This window comes from Scardinius erythrophthalmus, assembly GCF_964197995.2.
Source record: "Scardinius erythrophthalmus genome assembly, chromosome: 5".
NCBI lineage: Eukaryota > Metazoa > Chordata > Actinopteri > Cypriniformes > Leuciscidae > Scardinius > Scardinius erythrophthalmus.
The window spans coordinates 38,156,729-38,184,181 of record NC_138225.1 but is presented as its reverse complement, the minus strand read 5'-3'; the positions used below and the strand labels follow the sequence as shown (position 1 = coordinate 38,184,181).

The following is a 27,453-nucleotide window of genomic DNA, read 5'->3' as shown; positions in this document are numbered from 1 at the left end:
TTAAGAAGGGGGCAAGTTTAGACATTCTTAATGACATTCACTCTTATAAAATGATTGCCTGTACCTCAAACCATCATATTTATCCATGCTGAGGAGCTGAGACAAAGCCCAACTCACATAATTACCAAAACAATGTAATCCCCCCCACCACCCCACCTTTAATAAATGGTAAAATACTCTTTAGAGTAGAGGCATGTATGGGGTTGACGGTAATTCCTGAGAAGCTGTCTAATAAACACACATCAATGAAAATGATTAAGTCCACACATTTTTAGCATACATACTGTACATACATCCACAGAGCAGTGGAAGTTAAAAAAGGGGTTTTAATCCTGATCCAAAATCTCTTTTTTAAAACTATTTTATATACGATTGAAGATGCTGGGAAAAATTGGCAGTTTTTCTCTGTTGTAAATATAAGGCATGTGGACTTGTGCACTGTTCACAGCATTCACATTGCCTTAATTGGAAGATGGTATTCCAATAAATGTGGAAACATCGTAATTTTTTTCCCAAACAGTGCCCAGCTGTTGATCTCTTTTCAGTCATTGTGTCTTAGGCACCACCAAGATCTCATCTCCATCTCGTATACTGTAGGAATGAAGTGCTCGAGCTCCATATTTCATCTCCTGAGGCTCTAACGCGTAGCCAAGCTGCCGGTCAATATAGTACACACGTATCTTGTTTGGAGGTAGCTGGACCACGGCTCTCAACTGCTTCTTTAGGTCTCCCACTGTCTGATCCAATCTGAGCGCTAGGGGCTCTGTCTGGTCCCCGAAATGCACCTCTACTTGGACATGGCAGAGAGGGCGCAAATCCACTTCCGCAAGTGGGGCAAGGCGGCCATAGTGTGCTACCAAAGTGTGGTACCTGAAAAGAGTGGACAGCAGTGAGGAAAGAACCATGTGAGTTTAGCCCATGCTATTTTTGCAGCTGTGCAAAGCTGTGCTTTATGTTAAAACAAAATGTTGAGTGGATTTGAGTTAAAAAGACAGAAAGACTGAAGAAAACAAACATAGAGAAAATATACAATAGCTCTGTTCTAAAACCTAGTGAACTGCCTACATAGAAAGCCTTTTGAACCATCATAGGCATACTCGCACAGACTATTATTCCAGACAGTAGGCAGCAACATTTTGCTTACTTTTAAATCGTTTTGGCCAAACTGTAAATACAACTTTTACAACTACTGATGATAATATTGATTCAAATGTGCAGTGTTGGGTCCTCAGGACCAGTGTTAAAGAACGACTGCTGTTTACCTTTTTCCTGAGTAAACGATGAGCGCCGCCATGAAGGATTCTAACCTCCGTTTGAATGCTGTCTTGTTCCAGTCCCCATAGGAACTTATTGTTAAAACGGGGTGAAAAGAGCGTCTGAATTAATTAAACATAAGCGCAGGGTTATGCTGTGCTGTTGTTGGTTACCACAACTGCAATAAACAGAAGAAATTCCTGAAGTATGCAAATCTGAAAAGAATGTCCATATGGTGCCATATGCCATGCATTTTATGCCAAAGACTAACAAGAGAATCTACGCACTCATTAAACTTTGATGGGTATGTCACTAACAAAAAAACAGTCATTGCGCCACTGTAAAGGGATGGCACTATGGAGCCATGTGCTGTTTTAAACCATTTTCATAGGTTTAACGTTACATTATCAGCTAATAAAAATATGCTAATTTCTCTAGAAACACTGGAGACCAAAAATGTAAAGTATAATTCCGCTATGAATCGGCTGAGACTTCCGTGTTCAGGAAAGAGGTGGACAGAGTGCTACAGGACTGAGTTAGCTTAGCAATATGCTAACACTATTGGAATCAATTGTGGGGTCAAGTTTATCATACTTTTACATTAGAACGCAATGTGTGTGAGATGTTACCTATGTAGATTGTTCCAATTTTTTATTTAGTTCAAAGTGAGGTTTCTTGCTTTAGAAGGCAGCTGCAAGGCCCTGGACTTGCAAGTCTACTCACAAAGTTTTGGAACAGAACTAATGGTCTACGAAAGGTAAAGCTAACTTGTATTTGATAAATGCTTGCAAAACCTGGTATGTTGACATGTTGTTTTCATCAAAAATGTCAATCACACTTAAATGTTTAAGAAAGACAACTCCTACAAACCAATTTACAGGCGAAATGTATATCAATGCACCAAAAAAGTGACCATAGAGTTGTGTGTTTGTGAGAAGACATGGTTGTGTATTTGTATACCTGTTTGTGTGCTTGTACAGCACACTGAGTTTTTAAACTGTGAGAAAGTTCTCACCACTACCCCTTTTTGTCCTCCCTTCTTTCCCATCTTGCTGAAGGATTGTGGGAAAGATAAGAGGAGATCGGCAGGGACAATTAAATAAAATCTCCACAAAAAAGTCTTTTAGCTTTAGAGGGCTACAGTAACCGACACAGCCAATCAAAGTAATTTCCCCTGCCTGTCCAGAAAAGTCTCCCCACAAAGCAGAGCCTGAGCCTGGGTAGGTGCCTGTGGCTCCCTGCCTTCACCATGGGAATACTGCCCCCTCTATACAAAGTGCCACTCTGTCTGAGAGAAAGAACAGTCTCACTCAAGGGTCTCATTTAGTGTGGCTAAGCTCCTTAAATGAAGGCGAATGGGTGTTCACTGTGATAACATAGCTGCCTTGGATTCCTCAAACAGTGCTTAGATCAGTCTCGAAGATGGGACCGGACAGTCGCCACCATGCAGTGTTCATAGTAGAGCCATACAGTGAGTCTACTGTAGATACTGAATTTGTTGATGGCCTAAAAAACAACATGATCTGTTTTCAGGTAGATAACATGCACAATCACCATTAGCTAAATATTTAGATATCTACAACTTAACATCACACATATCTCCTGGGACCCAAGGAAATTCATTCGTTATTTACTCGTCAGCAATTTGGCTTTTTATCTAAAGCAACTTCAGTACATGTATTATAGTGGCAGTCACCCTGAATGAACCTGGGGTAAGTGCCTCTTTGAAAGGCACCGCAGAGATACAAAATCTTAGGCTTTGTTCACACCCCAAACAACTGGAATCTGTGTTATCCAGTCTTTAGGACTGACTGTCATTTTGCATCAGTTTGCATCAATTACACCTAAACAGTGTAGGCAATATCTAAAATATCTGCATGGGTTGCTCTAGTAATGATGTAAGTGGTTGCATGAGACCAAGAGCATTGTTTTCTTTTCCAACTGAAAGTTACACAAGACAAAATAAGAGACAAAAAAACAAGAGTCATTACTATATATTTTTTGCATATGCTAGTGTTCAAAAGTTCCCTACAGGGTCCATGATAAGATTTTTATGAGTGAAACCCGTTCATTTGGCCTCAGTGAGCCCCGGACAATTTTATCAGTTGTCCCTCCTGACAACAGCTCTGATTTATTATGAAATTGAATTTAAATTAATTTGGATATACCTGTAGACACTACTGCACATTGTGTATGATGTTACATACATGTTGTGTCCTGACTGACGAAAAAAGTATTTGAAATTCAATCTGATCACTCAGACTGAAATGCATTTAAGTCTAATTTTGTTCATGTCAAAAAAGAAATGTTTTGAGTTGGATTTGCCAAGCGTTATTAACCCAGGTCCTTCACATCGAGCTATCACAATCTCAATGTAAACGCCACAATACCCTTAAATTCATTAAAACATAAATAGAGATTTGTTCCCTTAAATGGGAACAAGACTTGTCTATGTTGTCTATGAATCCTTCTATCATGACATATTTAGCATCAACATCTACCATGATGGATGCTAAAGAGCCTGGTTACTCCATCCACTTATCTTCTTAAATTTCTCATTGTCTGTAAAGAGTGATGCACTTAGATTTTCCCTATACATTTCCCTTCTTACATCCTTGTTCTCTTCTCGGCCCCTATGTTGTCATTTACCATCAAAATGTCTACAAGGTCCCAGGCTATGGTTACTCTAAGACAGTAAGACCAATATCCCCTTTCATTTCTTTCACACTCTCCTCCTCTCATCCCTGTCTTTGCTTCCTCCACTCTGCTATCATTCCTGTGTTTCCAATTACTCCAGGGAGGATCAACGTGCCCATGGCCATGGCTCAGGTTTTAGTTACTCAAAGGCTGTTGAATGTATAGGACTCCTTCACCTATTTCACCCTCTTACCTATATAGCCTACACTATGTAAATAATGTACCTCACAGTTGCCTAATGGAGGGTAACTAGGACCAATTTGTTTGGCAGCCTTGGTACAACTAAACTAAAGCTAAAGTATTTAACATTTTAACAGTGCAAATAGCTAATCTAGTGCCTATAAAATAGTTTCGGAAAGATATTCATAAGTATACACCAAATAATGCATATAAGCCTCATCTAGGAAATAGATGTGAGCAATCAAGCAGTGAAGGGTTTGAATTACACTAGCCAGCGCTCAAATCTCAAAATCTTTTCAGCGTTATAAAGATAACAGTCTCATGCCTACTTATGCCTAAAGTTTATGTCTAAGCAACCGTAAATGCGACTAAGGTTACTGTGAAATCACTTTGAAAGTCTCTCAAATGGTTCTATCCATTACTTTATGCTACCACAGTTTGAGTCTCATAAATTAGGCTGAATGGGTCTTTGCATTTGTTACGTCTCATGCATTCAAAGAGGGCCCAGTCTAAAGGTGTGTTTGAGGTCAGAGAGGCATAATTTCTTTCTGTCCATTTCTTTCACTATTTCTCAGATCTTTTCAGTGTTTTATCACAAAGTCTGTAACATAGCCTAAGCTCTGATCTGCACCCAAGGGGTGGGGGCAAGAGCAGGCTGGGTTCAAAAAGGGGGCAACCTTAGCCCATATCTAGAGTTTGCCATCTAATTCTGCACCTGCCCTTTCACCCTCTAGTGCCAACTCTCATCTCAACCTCATCCCTCTGGGAAAATGGTTTTCCCTCCAGTGAAACAGACAGAAAGGGACAGAGAAAAAGAAAGAGAGAGGAAGTGGATGGTGTGAGGAGGTCAGAAATTAGGTTCAGTGTACCTTGGTTTTAGTTTACATAGGAGTTGGAAATAAAGTCTCTGAAGAAGTGGTCCCGGTGGGCACAAGAAGAAACAAATTAAAAAGTGACTTGTAAAGGAATAGTTCACTTTTTCATTAAAGGTTTATGTCTTTTGAAACACTTAAGATTTTCTTTCTTCTTTCAAACAATAAATATACCCTTACAAAAAAAAAAAAAAAAAAAAAAAACCACACACACAAAAAAACAACAACACATGAATTTCACATGTGGAAAACGTCACTACATGATTCACACATAATCACTTAGATTTCACATGGGAAATGTTCCAAAACCTCATTTCCCATGTGCACACAGTTGTCAATCAATATATACTGTGTATATATATATATATATATATATATATATATATATATATATATATATATACAGATGGATATAAGTCAAGTTCTTTGGAAATCTCTAAGGGAGTCCCCCAAGGTAAACGTTTTAGCTCCTGTTCTATTGTCTGTTTTCATAAATAACATTGGTAAGAACATGCCTACAGCTCAAATTCATCTTTATGTAGATGATACTGTAATCTACTCAGTTGTATCTTCACTTAGTCAGGCTGTTGATGAGCTCCAGACCGCTTTTCAAAAGCTGAAGAAAGAAAAAGCACGAAGAAAAAACGTTCCTGGCAAGCGTATAGCGCTGCTGACTTCAGTAACATGGATGAGCCTGTGTTATCTGTTTTCAGCGGTTGTTATCTGGGAATAAAATACTGCTGGATGGCGCGATTGACCAATCAAAATCAAGTATTCCACAGAGCCATGTAATAAACAAAGGTTAATCCGCTTTCATTTTATGGAAGAGAGCAGCTCAGACATTCTGCTAAACGTCTCCTTGATGTTCCACTGAGGAAAGAAACGTATACAAGTTTGGAAAAACATGAAGGTGAATAAATGATGCCAGAATTTTCATTTTTGGATGATATTGATTCAACAACTTATTAATTCATGGCCACATTGTACTAATTCATTCACCTAATTCATTTAATTTAGTTCAATCATGGCCACAATATAACTAAACCAAGGTGAATCTTGGGGATACCTTTGTGAGAGTCTGTCAATAAAGTTCTGTTTTGTTGGAGCCGTGGTGTGCCGACTTTATCTTTTTTTTCTGCTTAACGTTATCATGAGCACATTTAATAAGCACATGTTTAAGAGAGGGTTATTTTCAAAGGTTGCAAAAAGACTGATTGTCACAGTTCTGTTACTTTGGACTTTTTTGTGTTTCACCACCCTCTGCCTGAGTTAGTCGTTTGTTGTCTTGGTTGCTCATTATGTTCAGCAATTATCTCCCTTATTATCATGTGTTTCATTGCGGTTGCGCTGTTTATGCCCTGCTCTATGATTTCCTTTTGGATTATCTATTAAAGTCTTTACTTTGACATTCATCTTCATCGTTGTGTGCCTATCTACAACCACCAGCTGTAACACTGATACTAGACATATTATAAAAGGACATTATTTCTGAGAAAGGCCACTTCCACATCTCCAGTTTCCCGACCTTCTATAGCTAGAGTAGGGATATTGCGATTACCTGATTTCACAATTAACCGTTATTAAAATGGTGGTCACTATTATTAAACCGTAAGAATTTGGAAGTTATGGTTAAAATTGGAAAAAACATGAAAATCAGGGTTTGTACAGATACTGTAAAATGAAATTCCAGGACTTTTCAAGCACTTTTTTGTTTTCAAGGACTACAATAAAATAAATCACTTATCAAACAATATCTTTAAAGTAAATAGATAAATAAAAATATACTAATAAAACAAAATGGTACAAATAAAGTGCAGTAAATGCAAATTATGGAATGACTGTGGCAACTTTAAGAATGGGAATCCAAAGCCCTTGAACTTCAGTGCATAGAAAAACAAATAGAAAGAGGGCATAAACGATTCTTATTAATGATGTAATAACAGAGGAAAACAAAGGATTTCCTTTGTTAAATGTAAAGCATTTCATTGTAACTAATTAAAAGTAATTATGTTGCAATCTAATGACTTGTTTGCACTAAAAATATTTTACTTTTTTAAGGAGTTGTTTTTTTTAAAACTCAAATTACAAATATAAGGTATTCACAATTCAGCTTACAACTAATTTAATAATATATATTAAATACAAAGTTTATAATGGCTATTATTGTTCAATAAATAATATTTTATATTAAAATGTTGTTGCTGTACTTTGTGTTGTTGATGGGGATTTATCAACAACTTCAGTGCAAGTTACACCAGTAGGTGGGGGCAAGGGACTGACTTTAAGAGTGAATTAGACCATTTATTAGAAAACTGCTGATTCATTCTGGAAGGAAGCAAGGATGTAAGAGAGGGAATTACTTCAACTTTGAACAACACTTTATAAGGGGCAACTGACAAGCAAAGCGGATCCTGGGTGAAGCTGAATCTGATGCTTCCCTTCAACGAGATCATTCCATTGACCAGCGCTGTCCAGTCATGGGGAATCCCCTTAACCATTGAAAGGATAGTATGACAAAGATATTACTTTCCTCATTCAAACTGATTTTATTCCATGAATATATGACTGACCTGAAGAATAAAAAGCTGCATCAAATATATGAGCATTATCATGTTCATAGCCATATATTGAATATTGTCTTTCAATAATTCAAGCACTTTTCAAGTACCTTTTCATAAATATGTCTGTTTTCAAGGGTATTCCAGGACTTAAAAAAAAAAAAAATCTAATTCAAGTACTTCAAGCACTTTAAGCACCTTGTATGAACCCTATGAAAATGGGTTTTCAAACTGGGATCAACTACTTGCGTGTGCTGTGTCCTCTGCCTGGATGCTCTGTGAGACTATTAGCTGAGTTCACTATATGTGATTGTTTAGGTAAGGTGGGGCACGTGCATAGCATGAGCTTTCAGCACATGTGAAATTCTCAAAATGAAAACATGGTGAAATAACTCTATCTCCCTAAATTGTATCCACCAAAGAAGCAAATTAAATAAAGTATTTGGGAGCATTTTGACAATCTAAAATTATTCAGGAGTGGTTGAAGACGGGTATACAATATGCAAAACATGCAGATGAAAAAAAATGTTTCAGCAAATGCAACAAACCCATCTAATCTGTTACAGCAACTAAAGGATCACCACCTTTCAGAGATTCACGCCCAGATAAAGGTAATAATTTTACAAACATTGAAAATATTATTTACCTTATTTGTAGCACGCCTCCTGTCCACTAATCGCAATAAGCTTTATTTTGATAAAAACAAGGTCTCAGCTTTCAAATTCTGTATTTTTTATCACAAAATTCAAATAATAAAGCTATTTTGATGCTCATCCGTTTTGATGGCAAAACGGAGCGCATGTGAACCGATCATCTCTCCAGCTTTACTACTAGAAAGATGAAAGATGCAATGCTTTTCACCTCAGGGAAGCCACCCAGTGTCCGTAAACATGTTACTTCCCTAGGGAAATGAACACTTAAGAGGAGCTTTTTAATAAATATACATATTCTATTATTTATTCATTCTATTTTTACTTAAAGGGATAGTAAACCCAAAAATGTTTTCATCACTTACTGACCCTCAAGTTGTTCAAAACCTGTATGAGTTTCTTTCTTCTGTTAAACACAAAATATATTTTAAAGAATGTTGGTAATCAAACAGTTGATGGTAGCCATTGACTTCCATAGTAGGGAAAAAAAAATACTATGGAAGTCAATGACTACCGTCAATTGTCTGGTTACCAACATTTTTTTAAATATCTCATTTTGTGTTCAACAGAAGAAAAAAAACAATTATAATACAAGTATTTGTTTTCAAATTGTTTTCAGTTTGAAGTAGCAATGTAGATCTTAACTGAATATCCTAACAAATGCTGAAATAAAATTGTGATATTTTTGTGGGTGTTTTTATTGTTGTATAAAAGGTAAATTTGCAATAATTGTAGAAATCGTGATCTTTTATCAGACAATAATCGCACAGTCCAAAATTCATTGTGACATCGCTAAGCTAGAGCGGGAAGTTCTGTGTCATAACTGTTTAGACACTAGGTCTCAGAGCCATTCCAGAACAAAGGAAACAGCGTCTCCATCGCTCAACGGAAAAATAGGAGAGACTGAGTCAGGGACGTCATTCCATCCCCTTTCGAAAAAATCCTCCAGCTAATTCAATCCCCTCTAAAGCAAATGAAAAGGGGCAGGAGAGAAGAACAGGGAAGGGAGAGAGGGGGATGTAAGGAGGGGAAGAACGAATAAAGCTGCCACCTTGTGTATCGATTTTCTGATTGGAGTATTCCAGTACAAAGGCGTCTTTGAGGAGGGAGAGAGTGGACACATTGTGTCCCAAAGGTTAGAATCCCCTGCTGGAAGCTAGGGCTTGCCGTAGTCACTGAAAAAGTCCTCCGTACACTCTCTCAGGTTAAGTGGAATGGGTTGTGCAAAAGAACGTGGGTGATCCATTTTCCATGTCTTTGACCTGCAAAGACCCTCCAAAATATCCCTCGAAAGGCCCACCAAAATGTTCCCTGAAAGTCCCCCCCAAAAAACAGAATCAATGAGGAAAGGGGGGAGGCAGTAAGACATAAGGGATGGGAGAGTTAAATGTCACCTGGATAACTGGAGGCACCAAACTAAAGAAAAAGAAGTGGCAGGAAAACAGGTTTGAAAATAGTGGATGGCCACCATGATACTTAAGACATGGCCAGAGAGAGAGAGAGAGAGAGAGAGAGAGAGAGAGAGAGAGGGAGGCTATTTTTGCTAAGCCGGAAAGAGGTGGCTGCTCTCTCCCATTGTTGAGATTTTATTACATTGAAGCAAAAAAAGAAAAAAAAAGAAAAGAAAAAGTTTTTGTAAACTAAAGCCACTTTAACTACTTTTACCACTTTCAATTGAATAAGCAATACTGACAAATAAAAAACTGCAAGGACTAAACTAACCTTCAGTGTTTGAGGAATGACTTGTAAGAGAACCAAAATTACAGAAAAACACTTATTCAGCCCATTATTTAGAATTTAATAGAATTTAATCAGCATTCAGCTGATCTGCCTCCACCCAACATTACATTTTTTTCTCGATAATCTGTTTTACTAGGATGTACTTTACGACACAAAAGTTAAGCTACTTCTGTTTCAACGGGACTTTACACCCAAATTGTAAAATTGTCAATTTCTGTAGGACCCTCTGTTTCTATATAGACCTATTTTGTGGATATTCAAAAATTAAAAGATACTGATTTGGGAATGACTACAACTGCAGAAAGTAACCATAGGGCTAGTCAGATGTGATCGGGAACAAAAAAATTATTTTCCCCATCAACATATTACACTGTGGGAAAATGGATAATATGAGTCACAGATAAGACTTGGGTTTGCAGTTATGAAGGAATAAAAATAAGCTATTTATTTAGGTTTGTTTTAGAGACTGGTTAAATTATATATATTTCCATAACACAGGCACCAGTCATTTTCTAGGATCTACTGTATATAGTTCTTTAAAGAGAAAGAGATTGAAAGAGTTTAAGTTTATTGAGTGTGGTGGTGTAAAGGGTGTGTGTGGGGTTACCTCTGTGGTAGCTCATCCTCAGGGCAGTCCTGGTGGTAGCGGATGAAAAAGCGTTCTGCATCCTCTCTTTCTCCATCAGTGACAACACTGCCGTTCAGTACAGTCACATTAGGCAACCTACAAAACACAGCAGAAGGACAAGATTGTGTGTGTATGTGAGGGAGTGCATGAATGCATGGACATTTATAATTCCTCGCTGATTTTTGTAATCATATCTAACAATTATTAACAATTGCAAAAGTGCTACTTTTGTGTACGTTTACTCACTGTGCTACCATAAGACAACGTCTCTCCTGATCGGTGTAGGGCTGCAGTAAAGGAATACCCATCACTCTGACCTCTTGAAGCTTTGGTAAGAAATTCAGTTTCTCTACATCCTCCCAGCGACTTAGACCTAAAATAACACAAAAACTACATATTAGCTAATAATCTATAGGGTTAGTTCACCAATTTTTTTTTTTTTTAAATTCAATTACTCACCCACATGTCGTTCCAAACAGATAAGACTTTTGTTCATCCTCGAAAAACAAATTAATTTCTGCCCCTCCATTGACACTCCACACAACTTTGATAGTTCAAATTGCATCAAGCAAGCACATTTTGAGCTTCCCTTTATCATATTAGATGTGCTGTGATAAATTATGCTGGAATTAATCTAATAAATTAAATCTGGTCATCCTATAGAATGATCGTGTTCGATTTATATGGATAATGTGTGCATTGTTTTTATGAAGTTTTTGAAGTATCATAGTTTTAGTAGAATGGACTTTCAATTGACGGAAGGGGACAGAAATCTCATGTTTCATTAAAAATATCATTTGTGTTTTGAAGATGAACAAATATCTTATAGTTTGGAATGACATTAGGGACATGAGTAATTGATGACAGAATTTTCAGTTTTGGGTGAACTAACCCTTTAATAGTCAAGTCAAGTCACCTTTATTTATATAGCGCTTTTTACAATACAGATTGTTTCAAAGCAGCTTTACAGTGATAATAGGAAATTAAAGCAACAACATTTGTTTTGGCTATACAGCAGGTCACTGACCAGCTTAAGTAAGTTCAGCATTGAGATATACTACATGATTATTTAGGAGAGGTACTTAAAAATATTTACACAGAAAGCTGATGACCTGCAGTGGATTTTCATTAAATTACAACTTTTTAAGTCTGTTCCTCATACAGATAAATTGCATTATTTCAGAAGACTTGGAATACAGTGCACAATTCATGTGAACCCCTATTTTTTGGCTGTACGTTTTTATTTATTTATTATTAATGTCATCATTAATTTTACTTTTACTGATATTCTTTCTTTTCTTTTCTTCCCATACATTCTTTTACATCCTATATTTATATAATTCCTTAAATAAGGAAAATGATTGTCCCCCCCCTTTCTGATTTTCTGTCTACAGAGATGGTGTTTATGCACCTGAGTTGTGTAGGTTTATGCTGCGCAGGTTGGGGAAGAGTCTATGTAGGGAGTCCTCAGGCTCGTGGATAGACGAGAGAGAGTTGTTTGCCAGGATAAGAGACACCAGGCCCGGATATATGAGGCCCAGCTTACGCACCTCCACCCATTCCTGCAGCTGGTTATCTGTGATATGCAGCAGGCGCAGGGATGGGTACGATATTGATGACACACTCACGCTCTCATACTCGTTCAGACACAGAAACAACTCCTCCAGCCTAGATACATACAACCACAAGAAAAACACACAAGATTTAGTGCATGACAAAATGATGGGTGTATACTTCCTGCAACTAGTACGATACGGCAGCCGCACAATGCTAAAAATAATCTCTGTGCAGTTTCTTAGAAAAGAAAAAGAAAAAAGAAAAAGTGCATTTAAACACAAAAAATTTGAGTTTGGTATAATCTTATATTTCTTGGAAAAAATATTTTAACAAAACTGCTTAACTAGTTGGTATAGTATTTAAAAACATTTTGATTAAAATCAAGTTCATGCTTTTAAGAGCACTCCAAAACATCAGGTACTGGCAAACCGTCTACTATATGTTGCTTGGAAAAAATATAATTATATATGGCTACTTTCAAATGTCTGTCAATTGCAATTTATTATGGCCCCAAGAATTATGTAGATATTAAGTAATCTACCAGCAGTGGCTTACAAGGCCTTGCTAACCAGCTAAACCACCACTGGTGTGAGTTTAGGGTGGTACAACATGTTTGTCCTAACAATGAATGCTTTGGAAAAAAATATAACTTAAAAAACACTTAAAACACAGCCATGTAAGAAAAAGCTATTGATAGTTTGCAGGGGGCAGCAGCACATGCAAGCTACTGAAATGTTACAACACACACACTTACTCTGGGGTCTCTCGTGTAAGCGTGTGCACCATGTCCCAGGTGACATACGTGTTATTGAGCACAAGGCGGCGGAGGCCTGAGAATGCTTCAGCAGTTCCAGGCTCCAGACTCGACCCTCTCAATGGATTCATACTCAGATTGAGAAAGTCTAGATTAGGGATGTTAGACAGGATCTTGCTTATCTACATAGAGGAAAGGAAAAGAGAGAAAAGAATGAATAACTGACCGAACCCAACCAGTTTGTCTTGTCGAGCTTGTGTCAGGTAGCAGACACACTGTTGAATGTTACAGTCTCACCTGTGCATAAAATACACTTGTCAAAGTAAAGGTGCGGTAACATTAGCCAAATATGGCCAGCAAAAAAGGTGCACTATCAGTAATGTAGTGATACACAGCACTGCTCAGACAGAAGTCACTTTCAAAGCAAGCAGTATTCTGTTGGTCAGCGTGGTGAATTTGTCTAAACAAAACCTGAACCCGATGCTAAATCTGTGAGGGGAAATGTTTAAAAAAATCTTATTCAAAATTCCTGAATGTGCGGATTCCTATTGAAATGACTAGATTTTATTGGTTTTTAATGTTTATTTTCAATGGTAAATGTGACCATACTTTAAAACTTATTTTACTATCCACCAACATCAGACTAGTGAAATTAGGTAATACTTTAAAATAAGGTTCTATATGTTAACATGATTTAAAGGGATAGTTAAAAAAGGAAAAAATTCTGTCAGTAATTACTCACCCTCATGTTGTTCCAACCCCGTAAGACCTTCGTTCATGTTCGGAACACAAATTAAGATATTTTTGATTAAATCTGAGCGCTGTCTCACTCCTCCATAGACTTCTAAGGGACTGAAACTTGCTGGCCCAGAAAAGTTATTAAAGGGGGGGTACAATGGTGTTTCATGTATTCAGAGTTGTTTACACTGTTAAAGAGATGGATTCTCATGCTAAACATGGGCAAAGTTTAAAAAAAATATTTTGGACGAATAACGGAGAATTTCTGTGCCGAAAATCTTACTTCCGGGTTGGTGCAAGTTTCGGCTGTTTTTTTTCCGATCGTGGATCTAATGACGTAGATCAGAGTGGAACTCCTTATATGAGCATTTCTCTCGGAAAAGCTCGCCCGCGCACACGTCGCCCAGAGGAGAACGAGACCGCGCTACAACAGGAAATCATCGGCGCCCGCGCTGCATAGGATTTGTTCAAGAATGTCTCCAAAAAAGTGTGTATTTGGATGTGAGGGAAAGCTTACCGTGTTCAGCTTTCCAAAGAACCCAGTGTTACAGGAACAGTGGATGCAGTTTGTTTTTCCGGGGCAGCAACGGAGTGTAGGAAGTGCGGTTGTGTGTTCTGGTCATTTTTGCAAATCGTTTGCTATTAAAACGTGGAGCGGTCCCAGTGATAAAAGACCCCAGTCATGTAAGTACAACTGGATCAGATTTCTGTCTTTTGCTGGAAATCAAGCACTACCGCTTGACTCTATAGCTCCACCTCCAGGAGCTCGGCTTTTTCCAGAGAGAATCGGAAAGCTGTTTTTTCTTTTAAAATATAATAAAACTAAACACTTTTTGGAGATATTAAGGATGCACTACTACTCTATAGGTACTCAAGATTAACATGAGATCAGGGCCGGCTCTAGCCCTTTGGTTGCCCTAGGCAAGATTGAGTTTTTGCACCCCCCCCCCATAAGAAAATTGATAAGTGTCAAGCCTTTATTTATTATAATTTTGATGATTATGGCTTACAGCTTATGAAAACCCCAAATTCAAAATCACAGAAAATTAGAATTGATATGAATTGATATGTCATAAGCTGTGAGCCATAACAAAGTCTTGTAATATCACAGTTTGCATGTAATGAGTCTATATAATATATTAGTTTCACCTTAAAAGTTGAATAATTGAAATAAATGAACTTTTGCACGATATTCTAATTTTTCGAGTTTCACCTGTAGTCACTCCAACACTTCAACAAGCAAAATATTACTTAAATGATACACTCTAATAAATTGCACATACAAAAATGCTACAAAGAATGTTCATTGATGAACAAACAAAAATGCTCTAATAGTCACTCCAACACTTCAACAAGCAAATTATGACTTGAAGAATCAACTGTAAATTGTTTATACACAAATTCTACAAAGAATGTTCAAGGATATTTACCAAATTGGATTAATTTAAGCAAATTATGACCATTAAACTGGTTTAACTATACCTTCTACAAACAATGTGCTATTATAGATAATGTACCACTACAAAATTAAAATATTTAAGTTCTTTTAGTTCTATCTCAAATAATAAAATATTAACAGTTGTTTCTGCCATTTCTATTCACCTTCAAAGTAACTATAGCTTAGTGACAGCAATGAAACGTCCAATATTAGGTGATGTAGGCTACAATACTAAGTAAATTTATTTCATTGGACACCTTAACAGCTAAGATGAGAAGATTTACTCTATACTGAGCTTTATTTTTTATCTTCTTCCTTTCTCCGTTTTCGTCCCTGTGCACCAGAGGTTTAGACCGCTTCATTTTCGATCAACGCGCCAGCAGCTGAGCACTTCCCTAACGTAACGTAACGCAACCCTCCCGCCCCCGCCCATCCAGAAATGGTCGACAAAAATCATAAATTAAATCTAATAATCAGGTTGACAAGTAATTAAACGTGTGGTTCAGGGGGCGCCCTTTGAACTTTGATCATGTTTAATAAACATGTTTTATTTCGCGTTTCGTTCTAATTTTATGATTAATATGGGAAGTAGATAGGGCGACACTAGAGTGCGTCCGCGCCCCCAACACATTTGTCGCCCTAGGCAACCGCCTAGTTCGCCTATAGCAATCGCCGGCCCTGCATGAGATTAGGTGAAACTGTGCATGTTATGTACCCTTTAAAGAGATCGTTAATATAGTCCAAGTGACTACAGTGGCTCAATCTCGTCTGTTGCACGTCACCACGTATCACACACATGACCAGCGTCGGCCAATAGTGAGCCTACGTGGTGACGTGCAACAGACGCGCTACGCTTAAACACTACGTGAAAAGACTCGACGCCCAGAGAGAAGGAAATGAAAAGTGGAATAAAGTCGTTATTTTTGTTTGTTTTAGCGCACAAAAAGTATTCTCGTCGCTTTATAAACTTAAGATTGAGCCACTGGAGACACTTGGACTATATTAACGATCTCTTTAATAACTTTTCTGGGCCAGAAAACTTTTCAGTCCCTTAGAAGCCTTTGGAGGAGTTAGACAGCGCTCAGATTTAATCAAAAATATCTTAATTTGTGTTCCGAAGATGAACGAAGGTCTTACGGGGTTGGAACAACATGAGGGTGAGTAATTACTGACAGAATTTTCATTTTTGGGTGAACTAACCCTTTAATGCAACTTTTACAGCATTTATTAATCTTGGTCAATGCTCATTTCTACATAAACTAACACGTTTGTAAAATGTACATGTTGATGTTCATTGTTAGTTCATGATACCTTATGCATTAGGTAATGTTAATGAATTGAATATTATTGAATCTCACAGTAAGTGTAACCTATATCTTATTGTGACATCGAATGGGCACATTCTTTGTGCTATATACACAAATGTAAATACACCAGAGACAAAACTTGTGACACAAACACATTTTTCTCACCTCTCCCCAGTCTTTAAAATGGTTGTGAGAGAGGTCTAGCTCAACCACGTGAGCACAGAAAGTGGCCACCTCCTCTTCATCTCCGGCCTCTGTAATTCCACAACCATCCAGAACTAGGATGCTGGGCAGATTTAGACGATCTAATACACACGCACGCAGGCACGCACACACACACACGCACGCAAGCACGCACACACACACACACACACACACACAGAGAGAGATATAAATGCCATTTTAAAGTCCCCGTGAACCGGAAGTTGCAAACGACTTTTCTCCAGTGTTATGACGTATTTCCCAGTGAAAAGGAATATTGAACAGAGGGCAGGGTTTTACTCTAGCGCTCCTCCTCTCCATCTCTGCTCATAGCAGACTAACGGTTTGAGGGGAGTGGTTAAGCGTTGCCCAAACCAATTCCTCAAACCTACGTCATCAGAGAAGGTCCTCCAATGCAGAGGGGAGGGGCATTTTCAGATTTTGATTAAAGATTACCATGGTAAAAAAATTTTTTTTTAAATATTTTCTTGCACGGATTAATTGTTCACCACAAGACTAGTAATATGCGCTAACAAAGTAAATAGGGTCAATTTTGATTTCATGGGGACTTTAAATACCAGTTTAATGTAATTAAATGATTAAAACTCATTAAAATTTGAAGATTTTAATTTATTAAAACATTATTTATTTACAGGATTAACTTCGTATCTTTGGAATAACCTTTAGTTTTTGGCCCTAGAATACATTACCATAATGATGACAACATGTGCCCTTCAACAGTTCCACCAACTTAGCAGAACAGTGTTAAATGGCAACAACAAGTGTATCAGGATCCAGATATAACACACCCTCTTTAACTAGGAGTCTCAGCATTTCACCTAAAGCCAAAAATAAAACTGACCTTTGACAGGTGAACCCTGGGGACTCGACCGGATCACCACTCCAGCTCCTGGCCCACGGCAGTATGGGAAGTTTTCTGGGCTGTACTTCTCACTGATCACCTGCACTAAAGTGCGTCCTTCCGTCTCCTCTGTCTCCATCTCACCTCTCCTCCCACTCTCACACCTTAAGCTGAGCAAACATAGAGTAGCATGTATGTGTATCATTCATTTGATTGTAGCATCAGTTCCAGTAAAACAAACATGTTTTTATCAGTTTTGTGGATGAGTGGACAAGCATGTCCTTGAAAGACATGATTTGCTAACATTAGAATAGTGTTGTTTGGATTTTTCAACTAGGGCAAAGGTTAGTACAGTTAGTACAAGTTTAAAAGAGCTGACATTTGGGTCAATGACAGTGTCAGTCCACGATTAAAAAAAGGAAAAATCTAGTTTAAAACACATGTGCCAAGTTCCATTTGTACTTCATGTATTTGTACACTTTGTATTCATGTTGGTTTTATATGTTTTTTTTATATAACATTTACAAGAAAAGTTTCAATTTAATGACTTATATCATGTGGTTTAAAAAGCAAGGAAAGAAAACCTTGAAAACCATCCCTTATACATTGAATACATGAGTGTACACATCTTAAGCAATATATCATTTTTAATAAATATATTTTAAGGTAATTTTTTTATAAATATGAATTATTATTTAATAAAGAGCATTATGTTTTTGGGGAGTCTTTTCTAAGATCTGGACCACATAACCAGATGAGTAATTTTGCTGATAAAAGTAAAAAAAAATAAACACTAAGCAGTGAAAACATTTTGTTAAAATATGCAAATAAAATAAATGTATATATATATATATATATATATATATATATATATATATATATATATGCAAAGCTACTCACATTTGAATGTATTTTTTTAAACTAATTGATAGGACAAAAAATTAGCATCATTGATCCTTTTTTCACTTGAATCGATGTTCAAATTATCAAAACACTAATACTCCACACTAAAAAGCAACTGATTTCTATATTAGGAAACAATGTTACAAGGTTAAAGACAAAAGAGTGAACCCGGTTGACTCACATTTGACCTGGAGATCAAATAGGAGCACATTGATGGTGGGCCTCGCCTCCTGTCTGGTTTTGATACTAGTCCCCCGATGGCTATGGACATACAGCATCCAGGAATGGACCTCTTAACCTGCGGCCTCGTGGGTCAGGGCTGGGGGTGTCCCACAGCCCCTGACTCAAAAATAGCAAAAATAATAGAGAGTAAAGGACAAATGAGATGATGCGCATGTGTCACATGGAAAGCTTGTGGTCACAGAACAATCATTCCTCTATCCCTTTATGATGTCTAAAAGAGATAACACAAGCATGGGTATGGAAAGATCTGCCATTGAAATCAGATCCAATAACGCTTTGTCCGACTCCCATATGCTGCTGTTTTATACAAAAGCACAATTGGAAAACTCCAGTGGTGCAAAGACGGATGTAGCACTCTGGACATACGTGCAAGCTTATTTTGTATAGACAGAAGAAACTATAGGAACAAAGAGATCTTAATTGCTGAAATATTGGCTTGCTGAGTTACTCTGTCTGTAGGTATCTTTCCACGAGCAGAGGAGTGATCTAAATCTAATCCTCAGAAATGAAACCGGTACAGACAGATATCTGTCACAACATCCTGTGAAGTCCATTCAAAGTACATCTCACAAACATTACCTCAAAGCAAGATTCATCTTGTTCCAAAACCTTGTCTGAACAGACCGGACAAAGTATTATTTATTTTTTTTATAGTAAAATGGCTTTTTAAAATTCTAATAGTAAAGGACTGGACTTGTTTATGTGTCTGATAAGCAATATAAAGAACCAGTTTGTTATCTCGGTTTAACTTCAGTTTTTGGACATAATAAAAAGGGTTACATTTTACAACAAGGTCTCATTAGTTAACGCTAGTTAATGCATTAACTAATATTAACTAATAATAAGCAATACATTTGTTACAGTATTTATTCATCTTTGTTAACGCTAGTTAATAAAAAATACAACTGTTCATTGTTAGTTCACGTTAGCTCAGGTCCATTAAATAATATTTGGAGATACAGTTTTTGATTTTTAATAATGTTTTTAATATTTGTATACTGTACTAATTTCACAATTACTCCCCAAATTAATGTAGAAACAACTTAAAGATAGAATATTTGAAATGAATGAAGGCCAGTATCACTGATAATACTGGTACTGATGTCTCTATGAAATTGATTAAAAAATTAAATAAATTATGATAGATATTCAACATTACAGATGTCTTGTCAACATTACAGTTGAATGATTATGTTCAGTTCGTTAAGTTATCTTGGGCTCTTGGTTTGTTTTCATTAGTCACATGTGTTCCTTTGTTCTAGTTTCCCACCACTCACCAGTTACCATGGACACAAACACTAATCATCACAGCAATTCGTTATTTTTGTCATCATCACCATGTATTTAAGTTCCTCCTTGTGCACTCTTCAGTTGTCCGGTATTGTTTGTGTGTGATGTTTGCACGCTGTCTCACTATTCAGTTCTGAGCTATGTCCTGGTTGTTATTCCTTGGATATCCGTGACAACAGTATAATTAAAAGCTATATCAATTTCAACATTTATTAGGCTTTAAAAAACAACTTTTAATTTAAGTGAACTCATAAACCCATTATAATAAATTTACCTGTGGCACTGCATGAATAATAAATTAAGTATAGATTGATCCTTAATAAAGCTACAATTTTCTCTGTTACCTTTGTTCTTTGATTAACATAATGACAGACATCACAGCAACTGGTTTATTAGGCTGCTGTGACTTTAAGATCTGCCGCGCAGTCACGCTTATCTCATTTTCTAATTTAAGACATTAATTAACTCATTTAAGACTGCTCGACAAAACGGGCATTTTGTCATAATTCTGGGTGTTATTGTTCGTTCAATCATGAAAGAGAACTCGATTCTGGCGCGTGTCTTTCTGTCCGTCGTGTGTGTATGTCACACAGACAGGACATTCTCTTTTGTCTTGTCGCGCTTGAATGGTTTAAAAGCATTTCAAGTCGAACAAACCTTTTGATTTCATGGTGACTTTAACAGCTATAATGTGAAATATCTGATCACCATATATTATAACTCCCAGTGGATCACTTTTTTTGTTGAATAGTCAAGTCACCTTCATTTATACAGCGCTTTTAACAATACGGACTGTTTCAAAGCAGCTTTACAGTGATAATAGGAAATTAAAGTAACAGAGATTGATTTGGCTTTACAGCAGCTCTAGAATAAGGTTATTGTCCAGCTAAAGTTAGTTTTGATCTATTCACTTCCGTTGCAAAGATCATTAGTTATTAACTTAGGGGCACGACACCGTTCTAACAGAAAACCCTTAACGCTTAACCCTTGACGACCCGCTCATTCGCAGAATTATTTATCGCTTCCGAGTAGCCATGTGAACCGCAACTATTTTGACAACGTTTTATCTGTACAGAGGTAAAGAGAAGGAGAATAGCACTTGTGTCTACCCATGCTCCTTAGCCATGACCATATTCACAAATAACAATATTCATTAAGCAGCTATATTTGTAATGCCTAGCTGCTATTTCCAGCCATGCAAGTGTTGCTCTACTCAAACAAGGCAAAACACAAAGTTGTTAAAATAACATTTCAAAAACAATTTAATTTAGGAATAAAATCTGACAAACAAATAAGTATTTGGTTATTTAAAATGAAAGGTGGAACCTCATTTCCTACAACCACCATTCTGAGTATTGCAATGACTCTATCAAAATGGTGATTGGCTCTTTTAACTGTTAGGTGGGACTACAACAGTCTCTGACTTGAGAAAGTATTATTGTTGAAGTATATTCTATTTATTCTCCAACCCACTTATCCTCTGTAGGGTCGCCGGGGAAACGATGTAGAGTGCATTGGTGCCTGTACACATTTGCAGCAGTGTTGGTCTCATAAGTATTTTTCCATTCATTTTTCCCACAGGGTTTTTTTTTTTTCTTCATTAAAGCGTTATATGCCACAAACCAAGGCAAGCAGAGATGATGTGAGTCACAAACATTAAAAACATTTATTTGAAGCAAAAAAGTATTTGGAAATCAGACAAAAAGGCAAAGGTACAAGACTGAGTACTTCACACATTTGTTCAGGAAAATAACTATAATCCTATGAAGTATTATGATGTTGAGCCTCTGCATGCTGCCAAAACAGCTCTGACTCGCCTCTGCATGGACTCTACCAGACCACTGAAGGTGTCCTATGGTATCTGGCACCAAGACGTTAGCAGCATATCCTTCCAGTCCTGTAGGTTGTGAGGTGGAGCCACCGTGGATCGAACTTGTTGGTCCAGCACATCCCACAGATGCTCAATTTGATTGAGATCTGGGGAATTTGGAGGCCTCTTAATCATGTTTCTCAACCCATTCCTGAACAATGTGTGCAGTGTGGCAGGGTGCATTATCCTGCTGAAAGAGGCCACTTCCACCAGGGAACACTATTGTCCTGAAGGGAAGTACCTGGACTGCAAAAATGTTTAGGTAGGTGGCACGTGTCAAATTTATGTCCACATGAGTTTCCCAGCAGAACATTGCCCAGAGCATCACACTCCCTCCACTGGCTTGTTGTTGTCCCACAGTGCATCCTGGTGCCATCACTTCCCCAAGTAAATGGCGCACACATCCATTGCCATCCACGCGAGATATATATATATATATATATATATACACTGCTCAAAAAAATTGAAAAACAATTTTTAATCAGAGAAATAGCATCAAGTCAGTTAAACAGTTAAACTTGATGGTCTGGGGAGGCATATCCATGGAGGGACGCACAGACCTCTGCAGGCTAGACAATGGCACCCTGACTGCCATTAGGTATCGGGATGAAATCCTTGGATCCATTGTCAGACCCTATGCTGGTGCAGTGGGTCCTGGGTTCCTCCTGGTGCACAACAATGCCCGGCCTCATGTGGCGAGAGCATGCAGGCAGTTCCTGGAGGATGAAGAAATTATACCATTGAAGGGCCACCACGCTCACCTGACCTACATCCAATAGAACACCTCTGGGACATTGTGTTTCGGTCCATCTGTCATCACCAGGTTGCACCTCAGACTGTCCAGGAGCTCAGTGATGCGCTGGTCCAGATCTGTGAGGAAATACCCCAGGACACCATCCGTCGTCTCATTAGGAGCATGCCCCGACGTTGTCAGGCATGCATACAAGCACGTGGGGGCCATACAAACTACTGAGTACCATTTTGAGTTGCTGCAATGAAATTTCAGCAAAATTGACAAGCCTGCTGCATCATTTTTTCACTTAGATTTCCGGGTTGTCTTTGAATTCAATCCTCTGTAGGTTGATCATTTTCATTTCCATCAAACGATGTGGCATCCTTTCGTTTATAACACATTACCCAGTCCATATTAGTATAGATATCCAGCATGATATTTTTCCCCATTGAGATCTGATGTGTTTTCAAAGTGTTCCTTTAATTTTTTTGAGCAGTGTATATATATATATATATATATATATACAAATAAAGACACTCATCGGAATTGGCGACCTTCTTCCAGTGCTCCAAGATCCAGTTCTGACGGTCGCGTGCCCGTTGTAGGAACTTTCGACGGTGGATAGGGGTCATCATAGGCACTAACCATCATTCAAATTTTGTGTGACTTGTGCCACTGTAGACCTTCTATAGACTCAGAAGATGGGATAGCCTTCATTGCCCTCTTGCATCGATAAGCCTTGGGCGCCCAACACCCTGTTGCTGGTTTGTGGTTTGTCACTCCTCAGACAACTGTTGGTATATTCTCAGTTCTCACCACTGCTGACCGGGAGCAACACACAAGCCTTGCTGTTTCAGAGAGACTGGCCTTGTCCCAAATGGGACACTTTAAATGCACTTTTGGTCTTGTGGACTTTGTGTCCGTCAAGTCCATGAGACCCAAGGGCAGAGGTCTTCAATCCTGCTCCTGGAGGGCTACTGTCCTGCAAAGTTTAGTTCCAACCCTAATCAAACACACCTAATCAGCTCATCAAGCTCTTCAGAATTGCTTGAATATTCAAAGGCAGGTGTGCTGAAGCAGGATGGAACTAAACTCTGCAGAACAGTGGCCCTCCAGGAGCAGGATTGAAGACCTCTGCCCTAGGGAGTCCCATTTGTCATTTTAGGTTTCAGAAGGGTGCTCGCGAGCGCCCCCTTTGCGGTCGATATGCGCCCTCGATGCACACTTTTGCCGAGCCCGCACTTATATCCGACAGTTGAAGTTTTTTTTGTTGTTTTTTCACAAATTTTTTAAAGGGTTTCTGTTAGAACGGTATCGTGTAAGTGGCCCCTAAGTTAATAACAAATCATCTTTGCAACGGAAGTGAATCAATCAAAACTAACTTTAGCTGGACAAAAAATAAAAAAAATAAATAAAAAATCTCTGTTACTTTAATTTTCTATTATCATTGTAAAGCTGCTTTGACAATATTTGGCCGAGATACAACTATTTGAAAATCTGGAATCAGCGATTTGGCTGCATTCACTCACAAAAATAAATGTTATTATTATATTTTTACAAGTATATTTACTGTAGAAAATTTACAAAATTTCTTCATGGAACATGATCTTTTCTTAATATCCTAATGATTTTTGTCATAAAAGAAAAATCAATAATTTTGACCCATACAATGTATTGTTAGCTAATGCCACAAATATACCAGTGCGACTTGTGACTGGTTTTGTGGTCCAGGGTCACAATTATCTTTAAAAGCACTATATAAATGAGGGTGACTTGACCTATTGTGACATTTATCCAAATGGCTTCTGGAATGAGAAAAATGTAGGGTGGGATTTAATTTGAAAACAAGAATTGTCAGGTTTTTTTGTTTTGTTTTTTTTGATTTCATGGTGACTTTAAACACAATTATTAAAACAATTTTTTTTTTTTTAGAAATAATGCAATCAGATGGCTTCAACTAAAGCACATACCATTGATTAACAACCTGATTAACAAACCAACTGTTGCTCTAAGAAAAAGGGTTTGATTATAGGGCTTGATTTTAAAGGCTCAGTATTAAGTTTTGCCGCTAGAAGTCGCTTATTCAAAACAATAACAAAGACGTAGCTTGATGAATGAGTGTAAAATCATGGGAGTTGTCATCTTCCTCTCCACAGCCGATGGAAAGCAATATGATGGGATTCAGCTAGTAATCATGTTCATGGGTGAGCTAATGTATTAAAGTTTTATTAACGTTCCTTTCGTCACATTTAACGTTCGCCTTCTTCTTCCCTGTACTTTGTTACAGTTATGTTTGATCACTAAAATTGACAATATTTTATTTCTAATGAAACAGCCACAAGTGCAGAATTACTACTCATATAGGTCAGTTTATCTAATGAAGTAAATTGTGGGGTATGTTTTACTTGATCAAAACAATCTGTGTTTTTAAAGTTATGTTAACATTACTCTGTGCGGCTGGTATGAGACACTTATTGCACATTGCAGTAAGATCGATATTAGAACATCATATTAAAATATCAATTGCTCCCCGGGCGCCACAGTAAATGGCTGCCCATTGCTCAAGGTGTGTGTGTCCACGGTTTGCAGTGTGTGTGTGCTCACTACTCACTTATATCTATCCAAATGTGTGTGCACTAACTTGGATGGGTTAAATGCAGAGGACACATTCTGAGTCTTCACTCATAAAAGCTGGATGACTTGTGTTGCTAAATGGCATGCAATTAATTTTTTAAAATGTATTGTATGGAGAAGAAAATGCTATATTACAGTTACTACGAATAAAACTTGATCTGATTATGCTATGTTATAGTGTTGTCTCTGACATGGTACAAACATGTTACTCACAGTAAATCAAGTAAACAAGGGATTCAATCATTCAAACAGTAAGACTGTTTAGTTTTCTGTCGATAACGATATCCAAACAGTTGCTCACCTGTCTAATAAAACACATAATATATTAAAGCGTATTTGGTGTTTTCCATGGTTTCTAAAATCGAGGGTAACATGTATCATTGACAGGGGATGCAATGACACTGCAAAATTACACTGGTTAAAATTGCTGATTTCTCTGGATTTTAAAATTGTCATAAACATTTTGGATAGTGTAAGGTACACAAGTCAACCAAATAAATAATATTGTTATAGTGGTTTTTGGTTTATTTATTTAAAAAGATAAGTTACTTTAACATTATCACTAGACCTAATATTAAAGAAACAATCACAGATAGAAAAGTGTGAATATCAAAAACCTTGATCAAACCGATTAGTGTTATTGGTAGGCTATGTAATAACTATATATCTCCTCAAACAACAGTTGTTTCACACACACAAAAAAAAAGATACAATTTTTTAAAGCTGTTAACTTGACTAGACTTGTTCTAAAATAAGCCTGAGGTCAGGAGTCACCCGTTTATTTGAATGCATTGCAAACAGCTGCGCATTGCGCATTGACATGTTGTTGAATTTCAAATGCACGGCTGCCATGACAACGCGTTTGTTTTGGATTAGCGCTGTTCGACCAGATTCTGCAGCGTTGCAATAGAAACTTCTTTAAAATGTACACTAGCTTTTGTTTTTGAGTGTTTAGAGTTTTAGTATTTTTTTTATTAACGCGCAAAACATGTCCTTTAATTTGAACTCACTATGACTTCACGATAAGCTAAATATAGAGTAATGTGTAACATTAGGCATTCACAGAGGTGAACAACAGCGAGACAAGCGCGTGGAATCTATCTATCTAACGTTATCTAACACAACAACATTACGCTGCACCGAAATATCTATCTATCTATCTATCTATCTATCTATCTATCTATCTATCTATCTATCTATCTATCTATCTATCTATCTATCTATCTATCACAAAAACAACATTAGGCTGCACCGAAATGTAGTTTATAGCGTTTTTGCTTATAAATGCGAACAACGAAATTAAAAGGCAAATGTCGTGCGCTGAACAGAGGAGAGGATATTTACTATGCTGGATGTTTGAAAAAAAAATTAAAGTGCGTTAACGTTATGCAAATAAAATGGCTTAATTTATAATGCATCGCCCCTCTCGGCATCTACAGGCACAATAAATAAAATGCGAAATATATGTGTGACATTTTACTTTAGTTGTTTGATACGCTTACCAATGACAAAGGTTCAGCGATTCGCTCTGCTTGTTTTTGTTGTTGATCCGTTGACAGTGTTTTGAACACGAAGCTCTACCGTAGTTACTTCCTATTGGCGAAACAGCTTGTTTTGCAGCCTGATGCTCCAGTACAGAGGGTGGCAGCATTACACCACAGACACTAATCACATATTGTAAATTGACATGAAAAAAGTAAAGATTTTGTTTATTACGTTTATATATGAGGTGTTTGTTTACAAAAGCATGTTTTACTCTTTTACTACGAGACCTTGGAAAACGTAATGTATTCTAAACAAATATTAACCAAAATCAAAACAAAAAACAAAATTTGGGGGAAACAAAATCATTTTTTGGGAGCTTAGGGGTCCCTGATATTATATCCATCATAAAATATTGGTATATTCCAACATCATACACAAATATTGGTTTGTTGCCTCAGGGTGTATTCTAAACAATGGTGGTGGTCAAAAGGGAAGTCTTATAAATAAGTATTATAAATAATAAGTAAATTAGCTACAATAAAAGAATATGTCTAAACTCTGACAAACTAATAAATTATTAAATGGGTAATAGTTAAATGGATATTTTATGTACTATAATTATGAAAAAAACTTTACATTTTTACAATTATTCTGTAGTGAGTGGGGGAAATATGATTTGAAAACAAACTGCTATAGTTTTATCAACAGGGTGCTTCTTTTTAATTGAATATGCATATGTGTATTACTAATAGCTATTGTATTGCTGATTACATTTTTAATGTAGTGTGACACTGTCACACATGACACATGTTTTAACCACTCTATATATTATAATGATTTGATGTATATTATATTTTTA

General features: G+C 37.2%; 2 protein-coding genes across 3 annotated transcripts in view; both read right to left on the bottom strand.

Moving 5' to 3' along the window:
* tecta (tectorin alpha) overlaps positions 1–10,672 on the bottom strand; it is a 42,014-nt gene extending 31,342 nt beyond the window's left edge. For both annotated transcript variants that reach the window (XR_014030130.1, XM_081364546.1), the window contains exon 1: positions 10,559–10,672. The gene's annotated coding sequence lies outside the window, so the exon portion shown is untranslated. The remainder of the gene's footprint in view (positions 1–10,558) is intronic.
* On the bottom strand, positions 546–21,877 carry tbcelb (tubulin folding cofactor E-like b; the record flags this gene model as incomplete). The annotated part of the gene is made up of 8 exons (XM_081364783.1): positions 546–870; positions 10,559–10,675; positions 10,826–10,952; positions 11,991–12,247; positions 12,891–13,072; positions 16,539–16,678; positions 17,437–17,600; positions 21,741–21,877. The coding sequence occupies 8 exons, from the start codon at positions 21,875–21,877 to the stop codon at positions 546–548; spliced, it is 1,449 nt and encodes a 482-aa protein (XP_081220909.1).
* Between the last annotated feature and the right edge of the window lie 5,576 nt (positions 21,878–27,453).